Source organism: Cyprinodon tularosa, unplaced genomic scaffold, assembly GCF_016077235.1.
Source record: "Cyprinodon tularosa strain WSP-4 unplaced genomic scaffold, ASM1607723v1 ctg106, whole genome shotgun sequence".
Classification (NCBI taxonomy): Eukaryota; Metazoa; Chordata; class Actinopteri; order Cyprinodontiformes; family Cyprinodontidae; genus Cyprinodon; species Cyprinodon tularosa.
This window is the reverse complement of record NW_024037849.1, coordinates 139,796-167,145: the sequence shown is the minus strand read 5'-3', so window position 1 is coordinate 167,145 and position 27,350 is coordinate 139,796. Positions and strand designations below refer to the sequence as shown.

General features: G+C 37.2%; 2 protein-coding genes across 5 annotated transcripts; one reads left to right on the top strand and one right to left on the bottom strand.

The window, feature by feature from the left end:
- Positions 1 to 1,034: 1,034 nt before the first annotated feature.
- Positions 1,035 to 5,986, top strand: nphs2 (NPHS2 stomatin family member, podocin). Of its 4 annotated transcripts, none has more exons than XM_038286286.1 (7): positions 1,035 to 1,517; positions 1,672 to 1,775; positions 2,143 to 2,215; positions 3,938 to 4,020; positions 4,106 to 4,365; positions 4,526 to 4,598; positions 4,772 to 5,986. In XM_038286286.1, exons 1-7 carry the CDS (start codon positions 1,205 to 1,207, stop codon positions 4,979 to 4,981), a joined length of 1,116 nt encoding a protein of 371 aa, XP_038142214.1. In that variant the 5' UTR covers positions 1,035 to 1,204; the 3' UTR covers positions 4,982 to 5,986. The 4 variants fall into 4 exon arrangements, with proteins under 4 accessions (XP_038142214.1, XP_038142206.1, XP_038142198.1 ...); XM_038286278.1 differs by having other exon boundaries at positions 4,769 to 5,986; XM_038286270.1 differs by having other exon boundaries at positions 4,526 to 4,604.
- axdnd1 (axonemal dynein light chain domain containing 1) lies at positions 5,470 to 26,133 on the bottom strand. Its single transcript, XM_038286239.1, has 25 exons — positions 25,912 to 26,133; positions 24,208 to 24,365; positions 22,172 to 22,275; positions 20,463 to 20,556; positions 19,884 to 19,969; positions 19,733 to 19,789; positions 19,466 to 19,574; positions 18,841 to 18,962; positions 16,931 to 17,071; positions 16,617 to 16,721; positions 16,229 to 16,349; positions 15,831 to 15,932; positions 15,588 to 15,754; positions 15,422 to 15,491; positions 14,074 to 14,308; positions 13,745 to 13,934; positions 13,315 to 13,408; positions 11,576 to 11,766; positions 11,210 to 11,300; positions 10,775 to 10,912; positions 10,202 to 10,279; positions 9,318 to 9,419; positions 9,144 to 9,235; positions 5,995 to 6,134; positions 5,470 to 5,919 (listed from the first exon to the last, which is right to left on the bottom strand). The coding sequence occupies exons 1-25, from the start codon at positions 25,979 to 25,981 to the stop codon at positions 5,804 to 5,806; spliced, it is 2,973 nt and encodes a 990-aa protein (XP_038142167.1). The 5' UTR covers positions 25,982 to 26,133; the 3' UTR covers positions 5,470 to 5,803.
- Positions 26,134 to 27,350: the final 1,217 nt, after the last annotated feature.

Below are 27,350 nucleotides of genomic sequence, written 5' to 3'. Positions count from 1 at the left end.
ACTTGCAGCTGTGTGAAGGTTCAGATAAAACTGCTTAAGATACAATGGATGAGCTTGTCAAACACCAGAGCTGTGTCTAATTGAGCATCTTTGGCAAGATTTAAAAGGTTATCTTTACATATCCTTTACATCTATTCTGACCAAGCTTATATCACTGAGCAACGAGGAATAGGTAAGTTCATCTCTAGATGGCAGGAATGTAGAGACCTACTCCACCGTCACTTTCATTTCCTGGTCAGACGTAACTGTTGAGAAAATATTCCACGTTGGGGAGGGTATCTAATGTTCCACCGTGTGAAAACAACGATTATTTCCTGCTAGCCTGATTCAGCACATTCCTTGTTGGGTTATTCTGAGACTCCCTGAACTGCCGTTTAATTAATTCCACACATTACCCCAAACAAAACCCACAGTTATGACGTAGGGAGACAGTGGTGTTGCAAGAGTTTGCCCTGCAGTCGGAGGGTTGTTGGTTCAAGCCCCGACTCCAGCTTTATCAGTGTTGTTGTCTCCTTGGGCAAACTTTACCTGCATTTCCTACTGTTGGTCAGACGGCCTTGCCTTGTGTCGCCTGGTGGCGCCCGGTATGGCAGCCTCCCTTCTGTCGGTGAGCTCCAAGGCAGCTGTGGCTACTCTGTAGTTTGCCACCATCAGTGTGTGCGTGAATGGGTGAATGACTGAATGCAGTGTAAAGCGCTTTGGTCGAGTCTCCTTACTCAAAATAGTGCTATATAAGTACAGGCCATTTACCATTTAGAACATTTACCAAACAACCTAAGGGCTGTTTACAGTCACTAGTTTGGGGGAATTTGTGAGGACTCCATATCAGTCAAGATTGCAATGCAGGAGCCTCTTTATCTGAAGAAACACCACTAATAATTGGAAAGTTTACTTTAAAAGGAAGACTAACAGTACTGTTGAATACCTGTGTTTCAAGTTATCTTAAACAACTTTTTACTCCTTGTGGCCCTGCCCTACTGCTGCTTCACTCCCACTCTCAGTCAGCCCAAATCTGTTCCTGTTTCATTCCTGGAGAGCGACACCTCAGAGCTGAGCTCTTTTAGGCTCAGTGGAACCAATCTTCAGCAGTTCAGTTCCAACGATTCTTCTGCGTTCATGTCAGGAAAGCAGTGCTGACCCATCATAAGGAAACAGCTCCACATCTGTCACTCATACAGTGGTTACAGCTGAATTTCCAGCAGGTATGGAGAAACCTCCTACCATTAAATCGATCCACAGATCCAGAATGACACAGCGTAAAGAGGGGGAGAATAGAGCTTCAGCGATTTCAAGAGATCCAGATCAGAGACGGGCAAAGTCAGGCCACCACACTGGAGCTCCATCAACCAGGAAGGAGAAGAGGCAGATGGAGAAGCCAGAGACAAACCAGGAGAAGAGGAAGGAGGAGAAGGAGGAGGTTATGGCCAAATCTACTGTGGTGGACATAGACCGCGTTAGAGATAACGAGGTCCAGGAGGAGAACATGGGGCTGTTGGAAGCAGCGGAGCAGGAGGATGGTGAGTTGTAATAAGGTTCTTTTCATTTGTTTTATGGTATTTTAATGCTGGCAGGTGAATGTGGTTGGTTTAAACATAAATTTAAGATTTTCAAGACCTATATGTTTGATTTCCTGTATTTGGTAGGAGAACAAAACCTTCTGTATTTCTGCAGGTCTAAAGCGTAAGAGCCTGGGACCATTTGAGTGGCTGCTGATGGTGTTTGTCCTGACTCTGGTTCTCCTCTTCCTTCCTCTTTCCATCTGGTTCTGCATTAAGGTATGAGCTGCAACCCTAAAACCATGGCTGACCTGTTTCACTGTGTTCTATTATCACTAAAACTCTCCAGAAACCAGAAAAAACATCAGTGCATGGAAAAAAATGCTTTTTGTGATGATTGTTTAAGCTTATCAAGCTAAATATCAATCTTATATCATTCAGTACATATCAACTGAGTTTTTTGTATGTTTTTTGCTTCAGCACTCTAAGATGACTCAATAATAAAAATCTAATTAGTAATACGTATCTGGATAAATATGTGATTGCCATAGATATAGATGCATTATATGTCATCTGTATCCTCCAGCTATCGGTGCCTGATGTTTAGCTGAACCTTTCAGCACAGAGCTGTCATTTTGATTCACAGGTCATCCGAGAGCACGAGAGAGCTGTGATCTTCAGACTTGGTCATCTATTGCGAGGAAAACCCAAGGGACCAGGTCAGCACAAATCACTTTTATCCCCTCCTCACCTCTTCATCCCATGACACTGATTGATATATTTGTTCTTATTGATCATAGACAGTCATTTTAATTTACCGTAACAAAATATGGACCAGTAGACACTGATTTCCATAGCTGTCTATGATTTTATCTCTTTTTGTCCTAATTTTACCACTAATTTATTTTTACCTTGGAATTTATTTATGAATGATAAACTTTATTGTCAGAAAGGCAATTTGTCTTATTTAGTGGGCTAACATACATAAATGTGTGCAAGAGTGGAGCGTTAAGATAATGATATCGTTTTTCTCACATTTCTACGTCTTTCTGTTTTTTTTCTTTCAGCTTTATGAAGTAAGGGATCGAATTTTTCCTCCCTTTATCTTACAAAACAGCTCCATCTCTGTGATGTTGACAGACAGCATCTGAAGACGTCGATTTTAAAATGTAGAGACAGATTTTTAATTGGATTTTCGTCTGGACTGGAATTTTAACCAAATAAATATGCTTTGATCTAAACTATTTGATATTTTTTCCTCTGGCTTTAGGGTGACTTTTCACTTTAATTTCAATTTATAAGCAGTCTGCCAGAGGTTTTCTACTAGTTCTGAGCTGTATTTTGTTCCATCCACCTTCTTATAATCTGTTAACAGCTTCCCAATCCCTAATAAAGAAAAGGATTCCAAAAGCATGATGATGCCACCACCATGTTTCCTTATGGGAAGGGTTTTGGTCTTCAATCCTTGAGAGCTGGTGTCCTGCTACCTTTAGATGAATTAATATCTTAACTACCTTAATACCATGCAGTCAAGTTCTCCAGGAATTTGCTGATAAGCTAATACATTATTTTAGTCATGTGCAGGACCTCTAGTCTGCAGTCCTTGAGGGCTTCTACCTTACAACTTTTAGATGCAATCCCTCACCAACACAACTGAACTAAAAAGGTGTTTTGTTCCCAGGCTGTATGACATGCTGTCCTTTTCAATTTACTGTATGTGGCTCTATGCAGTACAGCTCTATCCAGCCTGACCTTGTTGCTGCAGTCTGGTTCAGGCAGCTATCAGTATAGCTTCAGTCGCATCCTGCGGTCCACTTTTAGGATCAGAGAACAGATTAAATCAGCTGTAGCCTCCTTTCAGTTTCTGTACTGTGAAAAAGAGAGGAACCTCAAAACTGCAGGTCTGAGCTGATGTAAAATGTTATATTTTCCTTCTTTTTTAACCATATGTAGCATTGCATGTTTCCCAAAAACTTCAGTTTGTCTCATCTGAGTTCAGCACCATGTTTGCTTCGTCTCATTCATGGTTAGTTAAAAACTGCAAATAGGCGCCACATGTCTCTTCTTGCCCTTCATACAGGGGTCAGATTTGTGAAGTGACATTTGTGGGTCTCTCTCCAAGTAACCATGGACCCCCTGGCTGCCTCTGATTAGCTCTCTAAGAGTTTAAAAACTCTGCTAATTTTTATCTAATTTTAGAAACATGCTCTAGCTTGTATTATCTGTCAAAAAAGTCATTATAGAAACTAATATATCTTCTTGTCTTTTGAAAAAATGAGGTATGGCAAATAACTGTTTAAGTAGCTGATTATGTCCTTTGTTATGCTATAAGTCAATTTAAAGTGTGATTGATCTTAAGTATCTTAAATCAAGCTATATCTAAGACTTTTTTGTTTATACTTTATTTATACTTATTCTCTACACCTTACTGTTCTCTGCAGGCCTGCTTTTCTACCTTCCAGTCCTTGACATCTGTCACATAGTTGATATTCGGCTCCGGATGTTAAAGGTTCCTCCTCATGTGGTACAAAACAAACACACAGAAGTCAAAAATAATAATTTAAAGCTATTAATAAATGACCAGATTTCCCTATGGCTTCCTCACGCAGGTGGTGACCAAGGACCTAGCAAGGCCAGAGCTGAGCGCGGTGTGTTATTACCAGATAGAGAATGTGGCTCTATGCAGTGCAGCTCTATCCAGCCTGACCTTGGTTCTGCAGAGTCTGGTTCAGGCAGCTATCAGAGACGTTTTTGCCCAGTATAGTTTCAGTCACATCCTGCGGTCCAGGCGGAGGATTGGAGGACAGATAAAAACAGCTCTGGACTCTGTTACTTGTCGCTGGGGAATCAAAGTGGAGAGAGTGGACATGTAAGGCTGAAAGCCTCTATTTTTTCTGCTGCTCCATGTGTAACCTTTGTTTATATTTGTTGTAAGCTTTTAAGTTATTAGTTTCTCAAATTATTTTTTTGTGATTTTCTAGCATTGCTGACATATGTGTTTTGATTCTTGTGTTTGCTTTTCTTGTCAGAGATGACCTCAGTTTTCCTTTGGAGCTACAACAGAGTCTGGCTGCAGATACTGAGGCTAAGAGACAACAGCAGGTCAGAGTAAGGAATTATGCATTTTAAATAACTGTTCCTACTTAAAATATTTGTTTTGCTTCATTGATTTGAAGACAACATAACGTAATTTTTTAGATCTCGTAAGAAATAAGGCTCCACAGCCGTGAGGTGACAGGTGATTCATTACAGCTGTCCTTCTTGCTTGGCAGCAGGTAAAGGCATCAGAAGGGGAGACAGCTGTCTGGGAAGGCTTTAGAGCCTCCCTCCGTCACCTCCAGCCTGCCTTGGTCCTTCCTCTGCCTCCAGATCTCCTCAACATAAACCCTGAGCTCACCTCTCTCCCACCACCTCCCCCACCTGCGTCGGATGAGGACGAAGGTTTGATGTTGGCGAAGCCAGAGACAGACTCACCAATGATATGAAAAACCAATGACATTTAATTTATGTCTTGATCAAAACACTTATAAATTAAGTAGATATATCAAATTATGCTAATATTCTAGTTTAAATGAAAGCTGAATTCAGTGAGCACAACAATAATAAGCTTTATTACTAAAGAAAATATGTTAAAAAAAATTGTATTATTTGTGACGCTATGTGTAAGAATTATCAGGAAAAAAAGCATTAAACACTAAAATCCATGGAACAGAAAAGAAATACCAGAATATAAGCATATTTTTTTTTGTCAAAAAAGTAGGTTGTCTGCCTCAGTTAATTTTAATTTAATGCTTTCAAATCCAGGCCTCTAATGTCAATTAATTATAAAGAAACTATTGAACAGAAGTATTTGAATTTTAACACATTTAGCGTCACTGTGAGAGACCTTATGCACAATTGTATAATCGCTCCAGATCACTGCAATATGAAACATATTTATAATTTCATAAGAAGGAAACAAAACTGTCAGGACTTTAAAGAATATCTACATAAACTTTATTTTCAGCAGGCTTTTTAAAGGGTTAAAAGATGCCATAGCAAGCATGTCACCAGTGTAAAAGGTAACTTGAAGTAAATCTTTGTATAACAGTGAGACGATGAAAGAAAACGCAGACTATAAATGTTTATTTCTCTGAGGTTCTAATGAGGTTTTTTTTTCAAAGTTTTTTTCTTTTTATTGTTGAATTATTGTTCTAAAACGTGTGGGATAGAACCTATAACCGATTCTACTTTAAAACTCTGCTAAATACAACAAAATAAATCACCATAAACACATATTGGAGGATAAGTTTTGATCACATGTCAGATCACGGTTTCTTGGTCTTTTTTGTTGTGCTTGATGGTTTGGCTTCACCTATAGATGGATTTGGGGAAGCTGCTGTTGGAACTGATGGGGCTGAAAGAGATGGAGGTGTCTGTATCTCTGAAACAGAAAATAATGGCATTGTAACCTTTGATGATCCTCTTTTTATTAAATGATGAAGCAACAAGGTTTTACCACTTTCACTCTGAGGTTCTGGAGCAGGTGGGCTCTGCAGCCTTCTTTCCAGGTCCTGGATCGTCTCCAGCGCTGCATGCAGGGCCTCCTCTGCTTTCAGAGCTCGCTGCTCGGCGTTCTTCGCTCGCATCTCATAATTACTGAGCAAAAACAGGAAAAGTTCAACAAACATCTATTTCGTGGATGATTCATCTGGATATTTAATATTTAAAAAGCGACAAACAACATAAGATATTTAAAAGTTATTGCACTGCTTATGATAAATTTTAACCAGAAATATTTATTTTATGAAATATACTTTGGCCAAAAGGGTTTCTTTGTCAGGCTTTTTTTGTTAAAAAAGGACTATCTGACAATCTCATAAACAGCAGCCAAAAATCAAGATTTAAAGAAGTGGATTTAAAAAAGGTAAAAGTGAAGCTGTGAATAAAATACATGAGCTTTTAGAAATATTTATTCCTTTAACTGTTTCTACATTTTTTTCAACATGGATGGTTATATAGCAAAATTTCTCATTTCAATTCTGAAGAAGTTCACTTATCAGATTAAAAGCACTCTTTGAAAAAAAATGACAGGTATTAAACAAAATTTTCATTAAGCTCACCTTTCTGTATTAAAATGTTTTTCTATTAGTGTGATTCTAATCTTAAATATATGCTTTCATCGTCAGAAGTATTCATGATTGATAGGAATAATGGCTGGAAATAAACTGTGTTTGTTATAATATATGATGTTTAACATGATAAATTGAGTGTATTAAAAAAAATGTATAAAAAACAGTTAAATAATAAAAAAGTATTTAATTTAATATTTTGATTAAATATTAATCTTTTAAAAACATATGATTTCATGTGACAGAGTAGCTTACAGTATAACTTCATTATGTATTTTTATAGGTGTGGTGATTTTTGTATTGAAACTCCTTACGTGAATATTTCATAAAGCCAAACTCAAATGCAAATGCAGCTGCAAGTCATTTGGGATTATATTTTAATTAGCTTTGCACATCTAGAGACTGACTTATTTTCTCATTTACGTAATAAATTAGCTCTAGACCAATTAGATTGGCTAGGAAACGTCAGAAAACTGTTCCAAGGTGATCCTCTATCAGAATTCTTTGCAACCCCTAACAAAGTTTTGTTCCAGGTTTACCCTAAACCTAAAAACCCATCTCACAGCATGATGCTGCCACAATGATCAGTGTTTAATCTCCACACATTGTGCTTTGCATAAAGCTCTATTTTGATTTTATCTAACTAACTAATCTATTCAATATATTTTACACCCACAGCCTGGCTGCTGAATTTTTTTTTTTCTCAAACTTTCCTTTTGGCTTTTTTTTTCCAAGTCTGCCATGAAGGTGAAACTTGTTGAGTTTAAGACTAAAAGTTGTGCTGTCAGAAGATTCTTTTACCTCAGCAACAGATCGCTGGCCTTCTCCAGAATTGTTCCCTAATGCTTGTTACTTCCCATTAGGATGATGCACACCAGATGCAGAACAATGCTTTAGAAGATGATCAAGATATGATCTTATAACCAAGCCCTGCTTTAGATTTCACCTCAGCTTTCTCCCTCACTGCTCCTCTCTACCCCATGATCTCTGTGAGGCTGTTTGTTCTCTAAAGTTATCTGACAGACTCCCTAGACCTGCGTACTTCAGCTGGACATATAATCCCCTGGACAAGCAAGGACAATTTCTAAACAAATTATTGTACTCAGCTACAACAGCCATATCAGCATAAAGGAAACTGAATATATATGTGTACAATTCTCCTTTGAGATATTTATTTGAGAGCAATTATAATTTAAATTAAGAATTATACACAATGTTTGGTATTGCAAACATTTAAATATAAATATAATATAAATATTATATTAAATATAACTCTTTAAATATACGGAATTAGTACAATTTAAAACTTCTCTGGTGAGAAGAAAGAATAGAGAGAAAAGGCATAATCTGCAAGGGAATAATGAGATAAGATCTTGGATGTGCACGCTCGCTTCAAGGCGCAAAAGCCCAGCAAATATGGAATATTGAATTCGCCATGAGGCGCCTGCAAGAAAAGACTTCAAGGCAGACGGTAAATTCTGTGCAGCCTGCTCTCCAAACAAAAAGTGCTTTTTAGGATTTGGCCTCCCCAATATGAACTCTCCCTAGGTGTTATGGGGAAAGGGACCAGAACTACCAGCTCCACTCCACCTCCCCTACCCGCCAACACCTGTGGAACAGAACTGGAGTGCTGGTTTATAAACTTTCATCTTATCGTGGACAATGGCCTATGGACAGCGTTCAAGGACAAACTGAATGCACTCATCATACACACAAAACTGACGCTCAAATGTCAGATAGACTTTCATGTTCCTCCAGCGTCCAATCTTTTTCCTTCTGCTGAAATGTTTGTCTCGTGTTACATGTGCTTTTTTTTTGGGCTGAGGTGTTTTATTTTGATATCTCAAACTTTATCGTGTCAAGGTTAATATGCTTTTTTTCCCCTCTCCCCAATGTGGATCCCATCTTTCCACAGAGAAAAAGGCAGTGCCATAAGGGAACCGCCTCATGGAGGGGCTATTGGAGTGTTTTGCGGCTCGCATGGCCTCAGTCAAATCGTTCCCCCTGCCAGCGCCCCCCTGTATGTACATAGATATGTAGAAATTATTTTGACGTCCACTTTATATTAATATTCAATATTTAACTTAAATCAATTCAAATTCAAAAATACTTTATCAATCCAAAAGGTAAATGAAAATGCAGAAAGAAATATGCATTACTTTCTGATTTTATACATGTAATTAAATAAATAAATAAATTGGGGTTCCTTTGTGGGGCTACTCATTGACGCAGTGGGTAGCACTGCTGCCTTGCAGCAAGAAGGTTCCGAGTTTGATTCCCAGCCCGGGGTCTTTCTGCATGGAGATTTCATGTTCTCCCTGAGCTTGCGTGGGTTCTAACCTGGACAGAGGCATCAGCACCCCTCGCGACCCCAGCAGGGATAAGCGTGACAGAAAATGGATGGATGGATTCTATGGGCCACAGAGTGTTAAGGAGGTACCTTTTCAGGGAGATGTAAACTTTGAAAGGTTTGATTTTTTTTTATGTCTTTAAAAACCATAAATAAATTCATAGAAAGATCAGTGATCTTCCTTACCTTAGTTCTTGCTGCAGTAGAACTACTGTTGTTAGATCACTAAAAGCTCTGCTGTCCTCTTCTGTTACAGGAGAAACAATCAGCTGGTCGGCCTGATGAAAAGATTCAAATTGAGTTCAAACAGGCTGAATGAATATAGAACTGTAAAAATGATGAAATTTTAAACCATCTGACCCCAGTCAGCTGGACGCTGCTCTCCTCCAAGTATTTTTCTGTGATATTTCCATCATAGTCTATGAGCTTCAGCACAGGCCTGTCGCACTCCAACGGCTCCCCCTGCAGGACGACATTATTAGATATTTTACTTTTTAAGCTGCAAAAGCAATTTTTTGAAAGAAAATTTATGCTGAAAAATACTATATATATCATCAGAAACCCCAGAACTAAGAGAAAATAAAGTCTTTGGAACATTTAAATACAAATAAAAACAATAGCAAGAAAGGTTTTAACACATGAAGTAAACATCCAGCATTAAAATCCTACAAACAAATTATATATTTTAATCAGTAAACTGTAGACTAGTCAGCTTCCTGATTCTTTGTTAAATGTTATTTTATATTAGATTTTAAACTACTCAGACATGTGTTCTATGACACCATGTAACTGGTCCAAAGAAGAAAATTCACTAAATTCACTGTTTCATTTCATATATCACATTGTTATGTGTGAAATCTTTTTTTTTTTAAAGTGCAAATAACTTAAGCTGTTCAGCAAATGTAAAACATAGAATAATATGATCTTAGGCATGAACCTGGTTGCTCTAAAAATACTAACTTATAAATAATAAAAATTTAAATAATAATAAGTGAGGAAATTAATGTTTTTGGGGCTTTGTTTCAGTTCTTCCTCTGTCTTCTAAAGAGAAATAAAAGTAACACTTATCTCTTTAGAAACAGCTTAAATTATCTACTAAGTATCTGATACAACAGCAAGACAACTTGAACTATGAATAAATCAAATAAATCAATATTTGGTTAAATGTTTTTCTTGAAGGTAAAACTGTTCTGGCAGACTGTCTGCATCATTGCTGAGAACTATTTGTTGTTCCAATCACTAACCTCAGTTGATTCTGGCTTAATTTCATCACTGATGCTTTCAATGTCATGCCTTGAATCCACCAATGGATCTGCAGAGCCCTTTAACACAAGCGAAAACATTAACTTATTAACACTTTTAATTAAGTATGGATTAAGACATAAAAAAAAATACATTTAACTGTTTCTTTATATTGTAGTTTTACAGGGACGAAGAAGTAGTTGTAGTAGTAGGATTAATTCACTAAACAGTGAGATAAAAACTCTTTGCATGTGTTAAATGTTTAACTTCTCCACAGAAATTCACAACATAGATTCCACTAAGTCTACGCAGAGCGAAACAGGTTCATCAACTCAACAAACATTCTTTTAAAACTGTTTAGATAAATTACCTAAATAGAAAAGATGTTAGCAGAAATATGAGACAAACTTATGTTTACCAAACTGTTTATTAATCTAAACCCATTAGAAAGTAACTTGTTTTTTTCCTCTTTTTCCTGCCCTGTACTAAAACTAAATTACATTCTAAAGAAATGCAATGACAGTCAGCTTTATTCAGCTTTATTTATTCAGAATGCATTTTTAATGAATTGTCACCATAGTCTTTATGCTTTCTGCTGGATTGGTGCTGCTTAAAGATTGTTCAGGTCGCTTGATCAGATGCTTTTCTGTTGATTTCCCATGAAGTCCTGTGAGCAGTATTTTGCTGGTCTCCACCCAATGATCACAGGCTCTCTGAGGACAGAAAAATAAAAAAAAATATGGAATGAAATGCAGACTTTCATGTTAACAGTAAAACAACATGCAGTGATTTCTTCTCTTAAATGGTCAACTACATGTTTTAGAATATCACCATTCATACATGTTTTCGTACTGAGCTACCTCTGTTTTGCCAGAGTCAACAGAAAATGTTACTGAAATCCTAAACCAATGACTGCACATATGCAGTCCTGTGTGCTGGCCTCTTAAAGCCCCTCCAGAAAATTTCAGGGCTGCAGTGCAAGTTTGAAACGTGTTATTGCCTTTTATTACCTGCAACTTTTTGCACTCATTTGTCTCATTTTCCATCTCAGTTGTATCAGAGCCCAGGATCATGGTCTCCTCCAAAATCAAATTGCATGATCTATAATACAGAAAGAACAATTTCTGCTGTATAAATCCAGCCCAAAATAAAATGAAACCCCTAAATGTCCGACTGCTATTTCAAAGACAATCTAAATCTGAAGTAAGAAGCAGCTTTAAGATGATAAACCTGTGTCTTTATGTACGCTGAGAGCACTACGGTTAAAAGAAAACAGTTCGCTACACACTACTCCAACATAATAATACTGCTTAACAGCAGCTACAGTAAGGAGACACAAGACCTTATAAAGAGCTAAAGGAGACAATTGCTTATACCTGTTAATAATGGTGGAAAAATAGAGCAGTTTCTCAGCAAGTGTTTTTGCATCCTCTAGTAAAGCCTGTGATGTTTCTTTCACAGAGCAGTCATCATTCAAATCTTCATCCTCTTCGTCACTCTGGTTAGGAACCATGACAAGCAACAGATCCAACATCCAGCGGGTTTGAGCTATGTGAATAGAAATCACCTGGAGGGTGTGGAGACAATGAAACTTAGTGGTAACTTAAGGTCAGCAAAATAAAAGTAAAGAAATAATTAGTTACTGATCCCTAAAAGTCCCTCTGGCCAGACAGTTGCTCAGTGACAAACTATATGAAGGCAAAAAGATATTTGGCCAATTGCAATAATCAATTAATTAACGAAATGTAGGCTAAAGGGATACTATCGATTCAGATGATGATGAATATATATTGTGTATTTATTTATATCTATTTGTAATTGGAGAAAAACAAGAAAAAAATGTTGCTCTATTTACTCAGACAAGAAATGGGCAGAAAGACAAACTAGGGAAGACATGCAGCAAAGGTCCCAAGGTCAGAGAGTGATGCCTACAACGAGGACAAGTAAGTTCTGAATATGTGCTGCGTATTCTCACTCTATGCCATGTCTCACTGCATATTTCTTGGCTTTTAGATGAAGTTGAGCATCTCATTCAATTAGAATTTTTTATTTAAAAGTCAGAGATCTGGTATAACCCTTATTTAATATGGCAGCCACACATGAAACATTAAAAAACAACGTATAAGTTGCTGATTTAAACTTTTCAGCTGCACTTTTGATGGGTAGTATCTCACTACATCAATGTGCACAACATATCATATAATCTCTATAAGTGAAAATTTTAATTTTAGAGTTAGATTGCAGAGAAAAACATCATTTTCAGAATAAATGGCACATATTCCTCCAAGATTTTACAATCTTGGAGAGCTGGAATGTCATTATTGTAAAATATTAAATCAGCGTTTGCAATTTGTTGAGATGCTTAGTCCCAGCAATACCATCACAGCTAGAAGATGAAGATTAAAAATGTTCAATAAATTTTATAAATTAAACACCAACATAAAATGTTTAGATATAATGTAAAGCACCAGGTTCAGAAATGCTTTTATCAAATACAAACATGCAAGGCCCAATTAAATAGTCTATACCAGAAAGCTTTTTATGAACGGCAGCTATGTTGAATACTGAACTTTAAAATTCAATTTCATTCAATTCAGTTTATTTATATAGCAACAATTCACAACACATGTCAGAGACAATTCCACCAGATCAACCCGTCAGATTGATTCAGGAAAACCAGCTGATTTCATTGACTCATTAACTCGAAGGCAAGCCCTCACACCAAAAATGAGACTTCTGTGGTATTTTTCATACATTTCTGACCATGAACTCAGAAGATAATTAATAATTAGATAATTATTTTGCTTCATTTGCCCTTTTTATGAAGATTTTTTTGCTGCACAACCATTTTGATAAAAAAAAAAGTTAATTGGAGTTTGAACACATTAAGTGGAGAGAAATTCCTTGCTATTATCTTCTGTTGATAGAAGTAGCAGAAAAACCCAAAGTAAATGTTTTTCTGACTCGTAACTAGAATGCCTTTAACATAGATCTGAGCTCTGACCTCTAAGACAAATTAAACATAATATGAGACCTCTTTGATTTCTGTTTTCCACACGTTCAGAGAGAATCAAGAATACAATGTGAGTTTTTCCTGAAGAGGGCTTAAACTCACCTCCTCTTCCAGTTTCTGGTTCTCGCTCTCAGTGAAGTTAGACAAGCTGCTTGTGAACTCCTGGATGTCATCTAAGGCTTTTTTTCCCTCTCTGCTGTTTGAACAGATCAACACAGAGAACTAAATACAGGAAGATATTCATCAGCCAAACCACACGCTGCCCTCTCTCCTGCAATAATTTACACACAGAAACTGCCTGATGTGCTCTTCATATGTTATTTTACGTTTTTTTTCAAAGCTTATAGGAATGAGTCACATTTTCTGCCATTACTATATAATACAGAAGCTCAACAAACCAAACACAAGAACAAAAAACACCTTTCCTCTAAAAAATAAGCAAATGATGTTTGTTCTAATAGTTTTTCTTTTATCAAAATCAGTTTTTTTCTTCAACATTTAAAATGACAGCAATAATATACAAGCGACTTACTAAAAGTCATGTTTGTTTTGGTCCTTTTGGTTTTGAGTTTTTGCGGTGGAGAACTGCAACAATATCTCCTCGGTTAGCTTTTTCCAGTTAAACAGTGCTTCTTCCAGTTTAAACCAATCAATCCCAGCAATAGCTGTGGAGGTCCAGGACTCCATTAACCAAACCAGTGACATCATCAGCCTGTGGATTCCTGCAAAACACATCCTAAATCACCTTTAGGAGATCTCCTCCATATCTTAACAATAACCTGACTAACATGAGATAAAATGAAATCGAAGAAGCGATAGAAAAACTGAACAGCTGTATAGATGTCAATGAGACTCTCTCACCATTCTCCCCACTGAGGTTCAGTTCAAACTGTTTGAGGAGTTCTATTAGGACCCTGTCCAGCGCTCTTATGGTCTGTGGGCTCTCAGCAGACTCAGCATCAGAGTAAGTGTGTCTTTTAAAGAGCTGAAGGCTCACATCCAGCCACTTTTTCTGGACACTGCGCAGCTCATTTAGTTTCTGCTGAAGCAAAAGCTGTTTTTCACCTTGGTATTCCTCACACTGGAGTGACAGCATCTGCAGAAACAAAGCAAAGTAAAATAAAATGAATTATTTAACTATTCAAAAAACTCTTTGTTAGACCACCAGGTCGGAGAAGTCCCTCTAGATTTTTTGGAATGATATTCATTATCCATTGAGTTTTCTTTTACATTTTATCAACCACAAACTTTAATGTATTTTTGGGGGGATTTTATGTGTGAGAGCAACACAAACTAATGCAACATGTAAAGTGTGAATGCATTATGAAAAGGAAATCAGTGAGACCGAAGAAGAATAGATAGAAAATAACATAAAAAAGAAGTTCACTATAAGTCATACGGTTTTCTGGTTGCTAACATTAAAATTAAACCTTTTACACTTGATCCAAAACTTCTGTCTGAGTATATAACAGAAAACACAACCCCTCACCCTGAATACACCTCCCTGCTGTAAAACCTATGCAGGGGGAGAGATCCTGTCCTGTTCCAGGGTAGAGTCCAAAGGAAAATGGATGGAGCCAAATGAAGGAAAACTCTGGAAGGAAACTTGATTAGACTAGGGTGGAAATTCATCTCCCAGCATGGCAGTGAGCCTAAAACGCTACTCTCTAAATATACAAACCTGGCAGAGACAAATAATGTTGCACTAAAAGAAGTAAGTAAAGGTTTTCTAAAGCTCTGAGGAGGAGAGCTGAATACTAATATCATGCCTGCCAAACCTTTTAGATTTTATTTCTAAAACATGTTGAACATTGTATATTTTTTTCTTCCACTTCAGTTTTTCACAACCTTGTGTTGGTCTGTAACATAAAACCCTGATAAACTAAATTATAGTTTCTGCTTCAAATGGCAAAACTTTTTGTTTAGCTGTTTCAATATCTCTTTATATTTCCTGAACCAATATAAAACATTGTTTAAACATTGACGGAAGCAAATAGAGACCATTCAGATCTAGATATGTAACAAAGAACACAGAGCAGAACTGGTATGGGGTGTAACGATAATAAAAACAAAGCTGATTTTTTTCTTGCCAGATTAACTCAGTAAATATCCGAGGTATTTCATGGTAACATTTCAGTGAGAAGGACATTGCTCTCATTTAGGATAAGAGCCTGAAAAAGACAAGAAAGTAATTAAAGTTTTGTCTTACATGTGACCACTGCTTTACATCTGCAATAATCTCTTCAAGCGCTGAGCTGCCATATTCTGGATCAGAACCCCTTGTGACATCAGTTGAGCATATTAGCTTCAATAAAGTGTAAAACAAAATTCAAATAGAATCCCAAAGGTTTTTATTTTGAAAACTATTTTCTTACTTTTTCTGTGTTTTGAGAAAATTAGACCACTTAGTGATGCTTTGCTGCGTGGATGTGAGCTGTGCAAACTGAGCGTGTTCAGTCTGCTTCAGCTGGGACATGAGCATGATCAGCTGCTCCTTCCAGTAGCTGGTTAACTCCACTATGTTATGCAGATCTTCTGCATCCTGCGTTAGGAGGAGATGTAGCATTGTTGAACCATAATTTATTGCTTTAGTGAAAGAGTGGACATTTTACTTTTACCTTCGTTGAGATGAAGAGGAGGCAGTGTTTTGCTGTCTTGAACCAGCATTCCTCAGCGACGTGAAGCTCTCTGAAGACCTGAAGCTTCTTTACTTTAATCACCTGATAAAACAGAAACAGTTTAACAAAATCTGCAACAACAATGGGTCCAACTGACACATTTAAGAGTAAAATGTAACTGTATCCTACGCTCTGTGTCTAATTCTTTGTTTTATTGTGCTAGAAAGGGCCCTTAACCGAATGGTTTAAAGCTGTTGGGGAAATATATAAAAAGAAGACCAAAACATATTTGGTTATCTTTCATTCATTCATGATAACATTAAGTCATAGAGATGGTAAAATACCAATTTACACACAGAAAACAATAAAGAACAGCAGAACATAAATGCTTCCTGTACTTCCAGGGCGAGGCTGAAGGTGAACTGGCTCCAAAGATCTCTGTCTTCAGTGATCTGCAGCAGCTGATCCTCCAGACGAGCCCTATGCAGCTCATACAGCTGGTGGTAACCCTGGACAACACTTAGAAACACATTCATCATTTTAGAGGTAACTCTTTTGAAAACTGTTTAAAATCTGGCCTTTTATGACCCCCCAGAAAAGTGTTTCAGAGGTTTTGTGCTGACTCATTTTAAAGTGAAATGAACTGAGTTACAGCATGGACTGCGCACAGAAGCAGAACCAAGTAAAGGTTCTAAAACAAGCAGAAAGGTTTAGTCTCTTCTAATTTAGTTGATAAATGGCGATATAGCGAGCCATTAATCACTATTAAAGGTGTGCCACACTGACTCTGAGCTGCTGTGAGTCTCTCTGAGGCCTTCAGCCAGTTGTTGTTGTCCGTGATCCACCTGCTGGGAAACAAACGCCTCGTGGTCTCTGATGTTCGATAGTTCGCTGACGAGAGAACACACAAACACAAAAACATGAAAATGATGAGACACATCTCTCACCTTTACATTTGTTTGAAACAGACTCATTTAAATAGTATATTATTCAAACTTACAGAATTTATTATCTCTTCCTAAGAGTCAGTTTATTAAATTCTCCCACAACACATTAACTTTGCTTATTTTCTCCAATTATTCCGACCCTGATCTACACACGTGTTTAGCTGCTGGATGGAAGCCTTGATGCGGTGGATTTCCTCGATGAGCCGGCGGTCCACAGCCCGCTGTGCCACCATTTCAGTGTGTAAAGCCATCAGACGGCGTGGGATTCCGTCCAAAAGGGACTGGTACCGCTGTCTGGACAAAAAGAAAAAAAAAAAAGGAAATATGAGCTCTTGGTCAGTAGGAGGAAGATATTTGCTGAAAAATTTTTAAAGAATAGAGTTGAATGTTGCTTATCCTAGAGTAATTTTCCAATTTCACACTGAAGCAAACAAAGAAGCTCATTAAATTCAACCCTTAACTTCTCGATAAGGTGAACAGATTTTTTATTTTTTTTTTTATTTCATAACCTAGTCTTTCAAAAAATACCCTGCCTCTTGCCAAATGATCGCCTTAGATACTGTAGGTTAGCCTGGGTGCCATTCCGAACTTAGTCCCGCCCACAACGTTTGAGGTCGGGAAGTTCGGTCTGGCATTGCTTAATAGTAGCACGACTCGAGTATGCTCGCACAATATCTGGCGGGCCAATCAAATTGTCAGGGTGGGCTTTATACGATGATGGACAGATGATCAACAGTAACGTAATCAACCACGTCACCAAAGCACACTTGGGTGACAACAACAATGGCTGCCGCTGGAGAGTTGAGGTGTGTAGATTCTGCTATTAGGTCTGTTCTAGAAGATATCTTCAGCAAATTAATTTTAAAAGAGGAACAGAGAAACGTGATCAAGGCTCATCTTCTTATTCTAGGCGTGCAACTGCAGGCTTTGATTTTTGTTGACAAGAACTATGCGTCGCTTAACATACGTCACGCACTCCGTTGCTCTTATTGGTTGTAGGTCTATCCAATTGAGTGCAGAGGCATTTTTTTTCCTGGTTCGTCGAAACACGCCCCATAATCACAGCTCTATGGAGCAGCATCAGACTCATATTCTGACTAGAATTGAGTAGGACTACGTCAGGCTAACTATAGGTACCAGCTGTCATGATCTTGGCACAGATGACTGGATTATTAGTTAATTCCTTCCACCTGCTAGCTCCGCCCAGTTTTCATCTGCCCTCATCTGATCCAGCTCCTATTTATGCTGCCTGTTTCCAGCCATCAGTGCCAGATTATTCAAGCTGAGTGTGAGAGTTATCTAGCATACCCTGTTGTGTTTTGACTGCCTGATTCTGACCCGTTTCTGTGCCTGGATTCCTTAGTTTTGGCTTGCCCCTGTTCCGGTCTGTGTCTGCCTGTTCATGTACTTGGACTGCTGTTTGGATTCTGCCTGTTAACGACCTTGGATCTGTCCGCTAACCCCGGCTTAGATATTCCCTTTGGATTCTGCTGCACTTCTGCATCTGCTGGCTTCCACTCGTCACTCTGCTCTGCCTAACTTCTGGAACTCCCTGGGTGGCTCCCCCTGCAAGAAGTGGTGAAGGACTGGTTCCTACTCCTTCCTCTGGACACGGACAGAACTAAGTACCAGGTTAGTTACTCACATGCCCGTTATTGTTCCCCATCTGAGTCTAGTGGTCACTAACCTGGGTATCTATCTTTACAGAGAATTCAGCAAGCCGGTCCCAGCTGACGAGCCACCCAATCCAGAGCTGTCAAAGCATTTTACTTTTAAACAAACCTGTTCTGTCTGCCTGAATTCTGGGTCCTATTTTCTTAGCCTTGACATCAGCACATCCATTACTCTGCACAGATAATTAACTATAGACAATAGTTGGATGGATGATAGTTTTTATATGAGGTTATGATATGACACACTTTAAAACAGTAGTCTTGTGTGTCTTTTTTTTAGTCTGCGTCCGACTTGATCAGTGAAGAGCGTATTTGTTAATGTGTATTAAGTGTTTTGTTTTAAGGCATGAAAGGGTCATCAAAAGCTCGCCTCCTGGTGCAAACACTAACCTGAGTTTAGCCAGGAGCTGTCCTCTCTCAGCACAGCCCACAGTGACCTGTCTGATCACTTCATGGAAAACAATGTTGTAGATCTTCTGTTCAGTCTTCACCAGTTCCAACAGGCCCTCCAGCTGTAAACAAGTCACCCACCTTAAAATCTCAGAGCGATTTTAGATTCTTTATCAAAAATGAGCCGTACTGACTATTAAATTGCAGATATATTTGGAGGCCTTCTGCGTCAGTATTTGATTTTCCTTATCCTTTACTTTTTTACACTTAGGCTGAAAATGTTCCCTAAATGTGTGTAAAATCTTAAATCTCAATATTCTTCTGACTCATCAAAATTTTTTAGCTACCTCATCCTTTTTAAATTGCAAAATCTTTACGTAAATTGTGAAATATCATTGTAGCTAAAAATGATTTGAAGGAAGAGGTTGTTAGATTCAAAAACATACTGACAATGTTTCATACATTAATAATTTACAATGACTGATTTATTGAGAATTAAAGATAAAAGGTTACTAAACTGTACATGTTGTTTTACTGGTTACATGTTGAGGGATGTTAAGCAGATTTGGAGCCTTTTTCTATGTTGATTTTGCTAATTAAAGATTTTCTGATGGACCAGACTTACTTGGCACATCTCAGTCAGCTCTTCGCTCTGCTGATCCACTCCGGCCTTTTCCAGCATGTCATCCATCATCCTCATCAGCTGGATCGCTTCCAGTCGACCACTGGGTCTCCTGGTCACACATTTTCACACAAACAGATTATAGCACACATGTAGAGAGAGCTTGTTTTACCGGCATATTTCCAACAAAACACATCTGATCATTGAATCGAACTGTACTGGTGAAACTTCTTTCTTTTCAGTTTGATTAATTTGTATGTTTGGACTCACAGAGATGGAAGGACTCTCAACCTCTTCTCTTGATCTTTGAGCTGCACTGTGAATGCACTGGGAAAAAAGGCAGAATAGGAAATACATCAGAAAAAACTATTCTGCATTGATTATTATCCTAACAGACCATAATGACGTTAAGGAAACTCACTCTTCATACAACTCTAGGCATTGTATCCCTTTGTTCTTCACGATGTGAAATTCTTCAGGGATCACTGCTTCAGGGATACTCAAGTCCTGAAAGTGGTAAGAGAAATATTATTTATTATTTGTTGAATTTTTTCACAAAAATGGCAATGGTTGCCTTACGAACAATGGTTGTCAAATACACTGCTGTTTAAACAAACATGGGGACATATTTATGAAAAAAAAACTACTAAATAAGGAAGTAAACATATATAAATGAGTAATGTATTTAAAAAAATCCTCAAAATATTGGGATATCAATTAAACCTGGTGATATTGGTGCACCCTGGGACAAAAACAGGATTAAGAGAAAAAAAAACTTCAATTGGACATATATTCTCTCTGGCTCCTCCTTCTTCCTAACATAGTCCAATCACATGACAGCCTGGTTAACTGGTCTGTCTAAAATACCATTAGTTGTAATTCTCTGAGTAAGAAAAAAAATACAAATTTCTTTGGTATTATTTTATGCCACATTGGAGCATCTATGCATCACTGAATAAGAAAATAAATAAAATATTGACCATTTCCTTATGCGGCTCACCTGTGGGTCCCTGATGCTGTTCTGCTCATCTACCGGTGGCAAAAGCGTCATTTTCTTCTGTTTTACCCCACCATCGCACAGGAATGAAATATCCCTACAGTAGCATCATGTATGGAGGGAAGAATTTATACAATCCTTTATATAAAATATTAAAATGACAGGGGTTACATAAAACTCATTTTAGTATATTAGCACCTGATGAATAATTACTATATAGTCATTGTCAAAGTAAATCTGTCATGTTTTTGGTTCTGTTTAAGTTTTCTCTTTGAGTTTTCGTAGGTTTTATTTCCATTTTGTGTTTTTTAAGTTGTTTTTGGTTGTATTTAAGTTCTTATATATTTCTTGTTTACCATCTATTGCCATCTTGTGTCTGTCTCTTCCTAGCTCCACACCTGCGCCCAATCTGCGGAATAGCCTGGTCTTTGTTCAGTCGCCCATTTATATTCCTCCTCTTCAGTTATTGTTTACTGGTTCCTCATTGTTTCTTTGCCCTTCGTGTGTGTTTTCCCTGACGTCTCCTGGGTTTAGGTTTTCCTGTATTATGTTTGTAGACTTTTGCTTCACTTGCCCTTTGAAACATTATAAAATTAGCAAAAAAAGAATTTCTTTCTCCTTCCATCTCTGCATTTAGGACCTTCAAACATCCACAAAACCTGACTAAATAAGTCAGTTTAGTTTGTTTAGGTGTTTGCCCTTAGATTATTACTTCATCAGATTCTAATTAGATCCAACCTCAGGTGTAAAATAAAAATAAAAAAATCAAATGACAGGGTTTTACTGTGATCATCTAGATCAGAAATATGAAGAAATATGAAGCAAACTCAGCAGCTTGTCGCGAGTTGAATTATTTTCTGTTATAATTTCCATTGTTAAATATTTTATGCATTAATCTATTTTAAAAGCTTTTGCATCATTTTAAATGACCAAATGTAAGGCTGTACCATACATGGCCTTACATTTGACTCTCCCTCCAGTTGCAATGTGTTTTTGCTACGTTTACTGTCATAAACCTCACCATTTACCATGCTAACCAAAGCCCTAGAGTCTAAGATGGATTCTTAACAGCTTTTTAGTTTCTCTGATCAGTGCACACTGATGAATTGGAAATTGTTAAATGTTTTCACTTGTTTTCTCACTTGAGAGCAAACAGTTAAGGAAAGGCTGCATAAAGTCCATATTAGACCTAGTTACATGTGGCAGCAACTGCTTCTCCAATTGTTCCTCTTGTAACTTCACTGTGGTGATTTACTGCTAAAACTTCTGCTTTCTAAAATTGGTCACACTGATGATGATAATTCAATCAAGTGCATTTGATTAGCAACACCTGGCTGCTTCTGTCCATCCTAAATCCTTGCGAAGCAGCAGAAGCGCATTTTGGATTATTTTATGTCTCATATAAAAATGACAATTTGAAATTTGTTATGCATTTTTTTTATACACTCAAAGAGATACTCTGCAAAGTTCCCTGTGGACATTCTAATTAGGTCCTCTAGCCATTTCAGATGTGTTTGGGCAGAGCTCCATTGTGCAGCAAAGAAAGGCTGAAGATTGAGGTCGTCTGTCCAAAAGAATGGCAATTTTCTTTTTACAAAGGTGTAACAAATCATCTATGTTTTTAACGGAAATCTCAGCTGTAAAGACATCAAATGTTACATAGGGGAATAAGTAATATAAATATTTGTCATTGTCTCATTTTTCTGACTGACCTGCCCGCTCCTGTCAGCGATGTTGGCTGTTCCAGGAAGTATTTGTATTTGTTGCGTCCAAATGGATGATGCCAAACTGCATCTGGCCGCCTGACTCCGCAACTCTGCACAAAAAAATTGTCTTAGAAACATAAAAAAACACAGAAAAGATCAGAAAGGACATCCACAGGTGCTTCTGACACAGGGACAATGACACCTCCAGCATTTCCACCCAGGTTGGGTTCAAAATGTGAAAGGAATTTGTTTAATTGCTGCAATGTATTTTAATTCAATTCAGTTTATTTATATAATGCCAATTCACAACACGTCATCTCAAGAAACTTTACAGAGGCGGTTCAACCAGATCATACAGTCAAACTGATTTTTTTTAACGGCACTAGTGACTCGTCTTTATGGACAGTAGGCTGACAGGAAAGGGGGTATGAGAGAGGGGGTGAGACATGCAGGAAAGGACCAACGCCGGATTCGACAGGCCCGTCAAACTGATCAAACTGAAGTTTTCTATCTAAGGAAAACCAGTTGATTGCATCGACTCATCCCTCACACAGAGCATGCTTGTAACGACAGTGGAGAGGAAAATCTCCCTTTTAACAGGTAGAAACCTCCAGTAGAACCAGACTCAGTGAATCTGACCAGAGATAATATAATTGCCTTTAGGCATATAAGAGTAAGCAAAGAAAAAGGTTGGGCAAATATAACTTACATAATGAAAACATGTTATTTACAAAATTTTGTTTTACAGTTTTTATTATTTTAACAAATCATTAAATTAATTTGAGAGTGCCTCAAAATAACATTACCCTGAGACATATTTCTTTAGATAAGACCTCTCTTATTCAATCATCAAACAAATTTTAATATCCAATTAAGGGAACCTAAGTAAATACAAAAGTGTTTTGAATTAAGAGCTAAATCAACACGAGCTGATGAAGAAACAGTCGAGCCTAATGTTAAATACTATCTGCGGCCATTATCATATGCTGAATTTATTGTAATTAACCACAGTAATTTTGACAGTTCATCATTTCTGGTCAGAACAGTAGAATCGAAGGTATTGAACACGTCAGACAGCAATAAGTCACGACCAGAGCCAAAAAAATTCAAGAACAGATGACTGATAGTAAGTCTGGAAAAGTTTACAAAGCTGTTTCTAAGTTTTGGTGGTAAATTTTCAAAGGCCTGTTTCACATGTTCCTGATCTCTAGTAATGGTGGGACCATAAATATGACTCCAGGCACAAACACATTTTGGCAATTTAGAAAAACAATGATACGAAGAGCACCAGTAGATCTACATGCAATTCCCAACTTTTAAAGTGGCCCGGGCAGATGTGGAGTTACAGTAAATCAGATGAAGGTGTTGTAGTACCACCATAAACAAATCTTTTATGCTTGAAAGTCTGACTGAATCTGCAAGAAAGGGCCCAACGTTCCTCCATCATGGTGTCAAACACTCACTCGGTTATTTTACATACTTCATAACAGTTTTTGCAGCCAACAGGGAGGAGACTCAGTTATTGGGTTAAGGGAATTATTTATTGAACTGGGCCAGGTCAATGTGGATAACTTTTCCCATCTGATAAGTAAAATCGTTTGTGAACTGCATTTGTATTAACTCAAGTCATATTTGTCTGTAATCAAAGTCTGTTCAATATTAAAACAATAATGTAACAAAGAATATATATTTATATCGGGGTCACTGAAATTGAGCCCTAAAGGAGAAAACTACAGTAGAAGACCAGAGTAAAGAAAATGGCCAGGAGGGGGCAGTAAATACAAACAAATTATTCATTGAATGCTTATTAATGAAGCGATACTTTGGGCAGAAAAACATGTAAATATGGGAATATTCTGCTGATTTCTTCAGCCTTTGCCAAGTATTATCAGCTGTGTGACACCTTCTTTATATTGAATAACAAATATGAACAACTAACATGTAAATTACTCTTTTTTTTAATGAGTTGAAGGAGAAAACTGAACTTTAAACAACTGTGTATAAATCCCAATGTGTTATCTAAAGTGGAAAGACATCAGTACTTCACAGTTCCGGTGATGTGCAGTGTGGCCCTGTGTGTTTCTGCTGGAGACCGTGGAGGTGAAGCTGAGCAGCAGTTCATCTGGGATGCTGGAAGGTCTGACAGTAGGTGGTTGCTTCTTCCTGATCCCCAGCAGAGTTTGGAGGTTCAGGTCAGCCTCTAAGAAAAAGAATACAAAAAGTGAGTATGACTCTGTTATTTGTGATTTTATAAAGAATACCAGTCGTATATATCTTTAGAAAAAAGTAAAAAAATACAGTGGACTTTGTTTCCAAGTTTGAAGACATTTCCCTTCCCATCCAGGAAGCTTTTTCAATTCAAAACATCAGAAATATCGTTGAATTTGAGGCTTTATAGAGTGGACCAAAACAAAGGCTTGTTTTGGCTTATATATCTTAAGTTTATATTTAAGAACGTGCTAGGTGAAGAATTTGTTCAATCAGACCAAATATGTTAGATTTTGAAGTAAAGATAGCCAAATGTAGTTTAAAACAAATGAAATAAACAAACTTAAAAAGTCCTCAGAGATCCATTCTTTTAATAAACCAGCTTATCGTTGCAAGTGTCCATCTCTAGCAGTCATTGGGTAAGCAGGCTGCACCTTGGCAACACAGAGACACAGGAATAAAAAAAAACAACATCCATGCACACAAACAAACAATTAAGAGTGACCAATTATTGTGACCTGACAGTTATTCTTTTGGGATTGTGGGAAAACTATTTGCATAAACAGCCCAGACTGATATTGAAACCTTAGGCCCATTTGCTGTGGGTTAGTGGCAGAGTTTAGTTTTAAAGAGCTACATTTTGAGAATGATTTAGAATAAGAGGAATATTTATAGGTAGCTTCATCAAACTACAGTATATTTTACTTCTAAGTAATACATTAAAGTTGTGTTTTTCTAACTCACCAAATATTTAGGCTCTGGAGCCACCAAAATTTTTATCCACATACTTATACTTGTAGCCTGCTAAAGAAAGCACATGTTGGTCTTAATTTAATTCAATGCAATTTATTTATATAGCCCCAATTAACATTAATTTATAGGGAAGAGGATTAGGGCCACTGAAAAAATAAAAAAGTTAACAGATTTTTTTTATTTTATTTCAGTTTAATATGGAAAAAAGACAGATTTCTGACTTTAATCTCAGAATTTTGGATCTTAATGAAGTTGGGCACCATGAAGGAAGAGGTGTGGGAGCATTCAGCTTTACTGACAAAGATGTGAGTTGTTTGGGAGGAACTTTAACACATCAGTGGAAAATGACGGAATTAGGTGACTTATTACATGAGAATTCTTAGATTAAAGTCAGAATTCTGAAAAAGTCAAGAGTTCTGAGATTAAAGTCCGAATTCTGACTTTTTTCGCATTTTATACCTTTTTTTTAATCCAGTGGCCCTAATCCTCTTGCACATGTATTTTATAATTACCCTTTAAAATATTATTCGAAGTGTGGCATTCATGTCCAATTTTAGATTTGATACTTGCTGAGCAGCAGTGAGGCTACAAAGCAGGTTTAACAAACTCAGACTCAAATCTGAATTGATCAGGCTTCAGTTTACTGAAGAATTTTACTATGGTGAAAGAAACAGAGGTTGAATAAACTCTTTATGAAACTGAAAAACAAAAAAAAAAAGCCTGGTAATTCTAAAACTTCGGAGCCCTGGTGGGCCACCAGCAGCGGATGGATGTGAATAATTTACCGTCTGCTCGCTGTTCTCTGCGTGAACCCGGAGCTGAACGGTCTCTGGCAGTGGACAGGGACATCCTCATCTAAATACAATCATCTGATATAAACAAAACTTCTAAACTATAACCAAGCAATAAAGGCGAGAAGCTAATGCAGGTTGATTATCAGAGATAACATTCCGTAAAAACAGAGAAGGTCTTTTCCTCCACTGTCTTCCGTACGCTCTGGTCGCGTAGCTATGGAAACGGCTTAAAAACTCCCTAGCAGCTGCTCCACTGCTGAACATTTTACGGCACCATGATGTATTCAGGTTAAATCGTACATTTGATTATCCATATCTAAAAAGCTTCAAAATTATATAAGCATCAAATTTCAATGTTTTTTTTTTTTTTTTTTTTTTTTTTTTTAATCTAAAATGCTTCGCAATAATAAACACTATCTTCACAAATAATCCAAGCAATATGATGCGTGAATATGCATTAATAAAGTTCTTTCTTTTTTTGTTTTTGTTAGTTATTCAGGTTAAACTGTCATGCAATTAATGTGCAGAGGCGTAGCCAGAACAGTTTTATAAGGGTGGCCAGACAATAACCAGTGTACACTGAGGGGTGGCCGAAAGTGGATAGACACCAGAACCCCAGGGTCATTGTATCTCTAATACTATATCCGTTGGTTGTATTGTTCGTTTTACATCTCTTTCTAAGAGATGAAGCAGACTGAAGACATTTTTATCATTGTCTCCCTTTTGTCTCCTCTTTCTTTCATCTTTTCTCCGGTTCCTATTCTACTTACACTGTCCTTATAATCTGCATGAATAATATTAAAGCTATTTATATGCATTAATCAAACAGAACACTATGGCGATAGCCGTACTGCTCTACTGTGAAATCAAAATCTGTTGGGCTCTTTTTAGTTCTCAATACAATTATTGTTATTGCCACAGTGCCAGACAGGACACTGTAAAAAAACAAAACAAAAAAAAAAAACACCTCAGGGTCAATCTACACTATTCCAACAGGAAAATTAACAAGCAAAACATCCATATTCTCAAAATAAAGACAAACTATACTTTCCTACAGCCTTCGCTAACAAATAGACGCATATATTTAAACATTCATGCTTTCTAGATAAAAGGTACAGTGGATAAAGTTCTTTCAGGTTTGATTTCGGGGGCGAACATCTTTTCCATTGTCATTACTAACCTACTTTTATCATTAATCATTCTGCATAAAATTGATATTTACAAGTACATATACCTACATAAATTGATTATTTAATAAGTTTTCTCTAAAATAGTTATTTATCTGTGATTTCACTGAAGACTTTTCACTGAAGACTCCTAGATGACTTGCAGAGACACCTCATTTTATTTTTTTTTATCATTTTACCCCATATAACACTAAATGTAGTTCTGAAAAGAGCGTGAATTCTGTACTTATCATCTTTGATGTT

Coding starts and splice junctions, on each gene's coding strand:
- nphs2 (XM_038286263.1), top strand. CDS start 1,205: ATGGAGAAACCTCCTACCATTAAATCGATCCACAGATCCAGAATGACA. Junction 1,776..2,142: donor CCATCTGGTTCTGCATTAAG/GTATGAGCTGCA, acceptor TTTGATTCACAG/GTCATCCGAGAGCACGAGAG. Junction 4,605..4,768: donor AGAGACAACAGCAGGTCAGA/GTAAGGAATTAT, acceptor CTTGCTTGGCAG/CAGGTAAAGGCATCAGAAGG.
- axdnd1 (XM_038286239.1), bottom strand. CDS start 25,981: ATGAGGATGTCCCTGTCCACTGCCAGAGACCGTTCAGCTCCGGGTTCA. Junction 16,722..16,930: donor TCCATCCAGCAGCTAAACAC/GTGTGTAGATCA, acceptor TTCTCTCGTCAG/CGAACTATCGAACATCAGAG. Junction 13,935..14,073: donor GAACCTCAGTGGGGAGAATG/GTGAGAGAGTCT, acceptor TGTGTTTTGCAG/GAATCCACAGGCTGATGATG.